Source organism: Mytilus californianus, unplaced genomic scaffold (assembly GCF_021869535.1).
Source record: "Mytilus californianus isolate M0D057914Y unplaced genomic scaffold, xbMytCali1.0.p SCAF_5, whole genome shotgun sequence".
Taxonomy (NCBI): Eukaryota; Metazoa; Mollusca; class Bivalvia; order Mytilida; family Mytilidae; genus Mytilus; species Mytilus californianus.
In genome coordinates, this window is record NW_026262701.1 from 37296792 (window position 1) to 37303186 (window position 6395).

Here is a 6395-nt window from a genome sequence, read left to right on the forward strand (position 1 = left end):
TTTAAAGTTCTCAAGATCATTTGAAATGGAAAGTTACTAAATGAAAACAGCTTATATAATGGAACGTAGCATTATATTAATGCAGTATTAGTTTACCGATGTTCAAATGCACCCTCTTTCATATTATGTCAGTTTAAAATTTCCATAAATAACACATTTGTTCTTTATCAAATTGCGTTTTTTAATCCTTACACTATAATAACTTTTGTAATATCCGCAATAATGGATTTGCAACACCGAATAAACTTAAACGTACAACATCACACCCACAGTATCTACTTAAGAAAACAACAGCTTGTACAGAAGTACGCGCAAATATCCGTGTTTTAGGAGTCTCCGAAATGAACAAGTATATGAGTATACAGGTAAAAACTCATCGGGTAAGTAGTAATAAGTCTGCATGAAGATATATGTGAATCTGCGACGAAATGAACTAGATGAATCTGGAGTATAAACCCTGTTGGTCGGACTTCATTTATACAGACACACCGAACATTAAACTAACTTGTAACCATGTGAAATCGTGTGGAAGGAAAATCAGAAAATGTAACAAGAAAATCAGATGACGTATATACTAATAACATTAACGGCACTAATTGTTCTTCACCAGATTCGCATTTCGACAATAAATGTCTCTTCAGTAATGCTCGAGATCTAAATATTTTAAAATCCTAAGCCAGAGCACGTATATATTAAATCGCAGAACAGCGATGAGGTGCATAGTTTTCTCTTAGGACGCTTTTGGTGTTCAATGGGAATATATGTTTTATCAGTCTGGCTCCGAATGCATTGTGAAAAGCAGCATGTTAAAATGTGACAAACATGACATGCCAAGGAAAAAGGAATGAAATACAAAATTAGAAAGCATAAAAGTACGTAAATTCATGCATTGCTATCAGCCCTCTATGTCATTTAGTCTCTGCAATAGTTACTTCATTTAAAATCATTATTTTATCTATATAGGAATAATATTAATTAGAAATATCATTTCGATTTTCAAATTATCAATATTGAAAAAGAGTACTATAAAAATTACAGAAGAAATGGGAATTTATTGTAAAAGGAGTCTATTTAAGATATGATCGCATTTGTCATAGAAATTTTTTTGAACAAGCATTATTTAAAAAACATCGCGTATATTTAAACTTTTAGAAACTGTTTATGTACAGACGTATAGATATGTGGCAGGTATAATCGTGTAGCCAATCATAACCGCTTCCTTAAATATCGACCAATGAATACAAGGACGAAGTTTATGCACTCTTATGTACACTTTATGTGATGAATATATAACAACATAAAATTTTATTTACATTTGTATCATAATTCTGTTTTTATTAACTAAATCAATTGTTGCTACTCTTCGCTCTGAGATAAATTAAGCTTACAAATAGAAAATCACAGAATCCGATTATAGGAAAAGTGTTTACTGGGGTATTTTTTTTTTATTATTGGGGCAAAACTCAATAAATGGTTTATTTTTTGTGATCTTACATGATAACTAACAGTTAAAAAAATGAAACGAAAATCTTTACATAACACAAGTATTGTTAGCTAATTAAATTTAGGTATATAAAAACAAGGATTAACAAGCCATGAAAAATGCATTTAACACCTTTTGGGACCTCTTAAAGATCAAATGGGATTAGGCAAAAAAAAAAATGTTTATTAACAATGAAAGCCTTTTAAGCATGTTTTTCTCTCTGTTTTCCTCGGTCGACACATAATGTCAAATAGTATACCTTTTGAGAAAGAATTTTTGCATTTTTCGTCATCGGTGTATGATGTTATTGAGAAAACTGAAAGTACCTGTGTCTCACCTTATAGTTTAATTTCTGCTCTACTTTTGTTGATGGTTGGAGCAAATGGAAGAACGAAAACACAAATATCTTCTGCAATTTTCAATGATAGTAAACTTCCAGACAACAAAAAGTTCGAAAAGTACAGGGAACTAAGTGACCAATTAATTCATAATAAAGGAGATGAATTAGAATTTAAAGTGGCGAACAAAATGTTTGTAAACAAAAAGTTCACATTGAGAAAAAAAGTACAAAGGCAAGCTAAAGAATTCTTCTTATCGGATATCGGTTATAAAGACTTCACCAAGCCTAAACAGGCTGCTTCCTTTATGAACTCATACACTGCCAAGCATACAAATAATAAAATAAAGGACTTAATCTCTTGGAAATGGATAAATTCTATGACAGCAATGGTTTTAGTGAATGCTGTGTATTTTAAAGGCGAATGGAAGACTAAATTCGACCCATCAAACACAAAAAAGGAAGATTTTTTCGTAAGTAAACAGAAAACTGTGAAAGTAAATATGATGAACGTCAAGCAATCTGTTTTATACGTTTCACAAGATGATTTTTCTGCTATATCACTACCTTACAAGGGAGACAACTTTGATATGGTATTCATTTTACCGAAAGAGAATGACGGCCTTCATCAAATTGAAGAAAAACTGTCTTCTGATTTGATTAAAAGCGTAAACTCAAATTTAAAGACTGCTATGATCCAAATCAGTGTACCTAAATTCGCATTCGAGTCTGAGTTTGACCTCAAGCTTGTTCTTCCCCAACTTGGTATAGAGGATATATTCAATCAAGCAAATGCAGATTTTTCAACACTTCTCCAAGAACAAACAGACAAAGTTTATGTGTCTCGCGCAATTCATAAGGTATTTATAGAAGTAAACGAGAAAGGAACAGAAGCGGCTGCTGCTACTGCTATCGTAGCACAAGTTCGTAGTGCTAATATGCAACTAAATTTTGTCGCAAACCATCCTTTCTTATTTTATATTCGAAATCTTAATACTGGTATGATCCTGTTCATCGGCCGCTACAGTCCGGTTTGATCTATAAATAACAAAGTTTGAGGCAAAGTAGAAACAAATAAATGTTGTAATTGTTTATCGAATACTTGTAATTTTGATACAGGGAACATGTTTCCTTCTTTTTTTTTCTGTATCTAATCGTTAGTGTTATTTAATCTTTTACTGGTGTTTTGTATTCGATGACCGGTCGTAAAACCTTTTTTAGTCTAATATCCCCTTCTCAGAAACCACCAGACAAAAGAAATCGAATTTTGCAGATCTACATGTAACTTCTAGTTACTTGAAGAAAATGAGTTTAATAGTTTACAAACTGTAAAGATACACAGTCAAAGCCAAAACTATATATGATATACATTCACGTGCTTCAAAACCAAGTTTCAGTATATTTTATAAGATTAACATGATGGGTGTCACCTGTGGAGCAGGATCTGCTTATCCTTCCGGAGCACATGATATCACCCTCGGTATTTGGTGGGGTTCGTGTTGCTTAATCTACTGTTGTTTGTCTTTTAGTCCTTTTTCATTTTCTTTTTTTTTTTGCCATGTCAGTTTATTTTCGACTTATGAGTTTGAATGTCCCTTTGGTATCTTTCGACTCTCTTTGAGTATTTTTTAAATGTTATTCCTGTTATCCGTGTAAACATTTGATACCAATTTCACGATGCATGTTGTTATAATCTCCATCAGGTACGCTTGTGACCCAAATTAAATATCTGAAGAGCCACTAGCCCCTAATGTCACCTAGAGACCAGACAAACTAATTTTAGGATAAGCTATGCCTGAGTGATTTCAACCTTTATATTAGTCCAATTACATAACTGAGATATGAATATTTACAATTATAATATACAGTGTAATATTTAAATTATGTATGTCACGAAACAACGGTTACTAGACAAATAAGCTTTATTAATTTATGCTAGAAAAAGATATCCTTACTTTATGACAATTATACGTCAAGGAAATACAATCTAAACCTTACTTTAAAATTCTATCAGCATTTCCTGAAACGTTCATCTATTCTTCACGTAGACATTCTGAAAAGGTAAAACAAATAATTTTCTTTCATGTTTAAACCTTTTAATTATATCACTCATTAATTCGGTGTGTTTACATCTCTTATATCACAATAAAGTGTCAATGAACTCTAGTCAAAAAAATGTCTGATTGAAATGTATACCTTTGTAATAGATTTACATTAATTTTGAACACAAGATCTAAAAATGGAATGATTCAATTTTCCTCTTGTCAACTTGTACAAACTAAGATAATATACTACCACGTGTTCTCATTAAATGGATTTAACCCATAAAGGTATATTCGTCATTGAGAAACTAGTTATAACATGCGTAGGAGGAAAAACGACTGAACATTTATTTCACAATATCTACGATCGCCATCATGAATTATTTGACTACATGTGTAGATGTCTATTCTTTCTTGAAACATGTTTGACATTTAATCCATGACTAAAACTTTATTTGGAGTGACTTGCTAAATTTGAATAGAGTCGGAACATAACCTGGGGATATTTAAAACGCATAAGTCGATGAGAAACTGACATATCCATAGCAAAACAAAATTAGAAAATATAAAGCCGACAAAACACTTCATTGGAAAACACTTGAGACTGAGAAACATGAAAACTATAAAAAGCTAGAGGTGATCTAAGTTGCTGAAAGATTATCATATTTTACTCTTCATATGTCGAGTTACTCCTATAGAATATATTGGTTAGTTAAATGAAGTGATTAGGTATCAATTCTAACCTTTAGACATCACCACATTCATAAACCATCGGGCATGTCAATTTTCTAACCCTGAAACTTGAACGAATGAGAAGGTTTGAAATTAAACAAAGTTAGACAAGACTGTGACCGATAGAAACAACACATACTAATTTACGTGTTTACTAATACGTACCCATTGTATACAAGCATATGCATAATCACAGATGATCCATGAGTAGGTCCATCTCCACATATGCACCCGCTATGTTGCTCATGATAAGTTCATGTTCGATGATAAGACTCATTCGAAAATATTACGATCGAGGAACAGAGGACGAGATTGTAGTTACGACAATTTTATCACGTTTGTGGTCATGTGTGTCACAGATATTCCATAACGGTTAACCAACTCTTGATGGGGTAAGTAAAACGCTCGAAGGTATGACTCCAACTTTATTACTTTGAACCCTTGGTTCAATAGCGTCCTAGTGAACTGCAACCCACTATCAAAGAAATCTTCTCTGAACTATTAGCTGTGAGATATAAACTGCAATTGCAAGCGCGTCTGAAGTGTTACCACATAGAAATTGATAGTTCACAATTGGAGAACATGAATTTTTTGTTTCTTAATCGACTAGCATTGTCAATTTCCAAATGTAAGTCAATATATGAGTTTAACTGTTTCTATTGTTATCTTTATAATACATTTGATGAGATAGATACATTTAACTTAGTCACAAAATTTGAAAATAACTTAGTTAGAAGACATCATCTGTTTAAAGGAACGTGAAAATACAGGCTAGTATTAGCTTCTTTTCATTCCTCATGAAAAGCTCCTATTTGAAGTATACCTCATATGAATAAAGGAACAAGTCGACAAGAAGATTAGCACATTATTAGCTCATTGTTAAAGGCCGTACGGTAACCTACAGTAGATTATAACCACGTCATTCTGACTCTGATGGATAGCATCGTACCATATCACCGTATTTGTATATCTTGTTTTCGTATAGACGCGATATATGCTATAACGCATTTGAAGATGCAAAAGCAAACGAAGGAATAGTTAACATCTACCAGTTGAAAAAAGTCAAAATATTGTCCATTTCAACATGATTATGACATTAAAAGAGAGGGGAAGTATATCAAACGGACATTCAAACACATAAGTCGAAAACAAACTGATAACGCCAAGGAAGAAAACGAAAAACAAACAAAACACAAACAACAGATTACAAAACACAACATAAAAAACTAAAGACTGAGCAACACGAACCCCACCAAGAACTATGGGGATCTCAGGGTCTCCGTAAGTGAAAGCAGATCCTGCTCCAAATGTGAGACTCGTTGTGTTGCTCATGAAAGTACTGTCATGGTGATAAGTCTTAGTCAGTAGGTCACATTCGGGGAATAGAGGACGTGATAATGGTTCCGACAATTGGAACATATCCGTCGGCATTTGTGAAACAGGTATTCCATAACGGTCAACGAACTTGTTATGGCGTCCGTAAAATTTAAGAAGGGGTGATTTTAACTTCACCCCTTAGAACCCTTAGTTTAAAAGCTTCCTTGGAAACAGAAACCATCTGCAAAGAAATTCATGATAGGAAATTGAAGCTCTGGAATATCGTATCAACTTGGAAATTTATACTCTATTTGCAGGCGCAGCTGGAATGTTCTTACATATAAATGGAAAGTTCACAATTGGGAAGCTGAAATAATTACTTTTGTTGTAAGGTTTTGTTCTCAACCGACCCTCATTGTCAATCTCCTGATGTAAGTCAAGATATGCGGCAGACTTAACTGTATCTATTGTATCGTTTATTTCA

General features: G+C 33.0%; 1 protein-coding gene across 1 annotated transcript; it reads left to right on the forward strand.

The window, feature by feature from the left end:
* The first annotated feature begins 1686 nt into the window (after positions 1–1686).
* LOC127701629 (serine protease inhibitor 2.1-like) lies at positions 1687–2873 on the forward strand. Its single transcript, XM_052205609.1, has one exon. It carries the CDS (start codon positions 1727–1729, stop codon positions 2855–2857), a length of 1131 nt encoding a protein of 376 aa, XP_052061569.1. The 5' UTR covers positions 1687–1726; the 3' UTR covers positions 2858–2873.
* The last annotated feature ends 3522 nt before the right edge of the window (positions 2874–6395 follow it).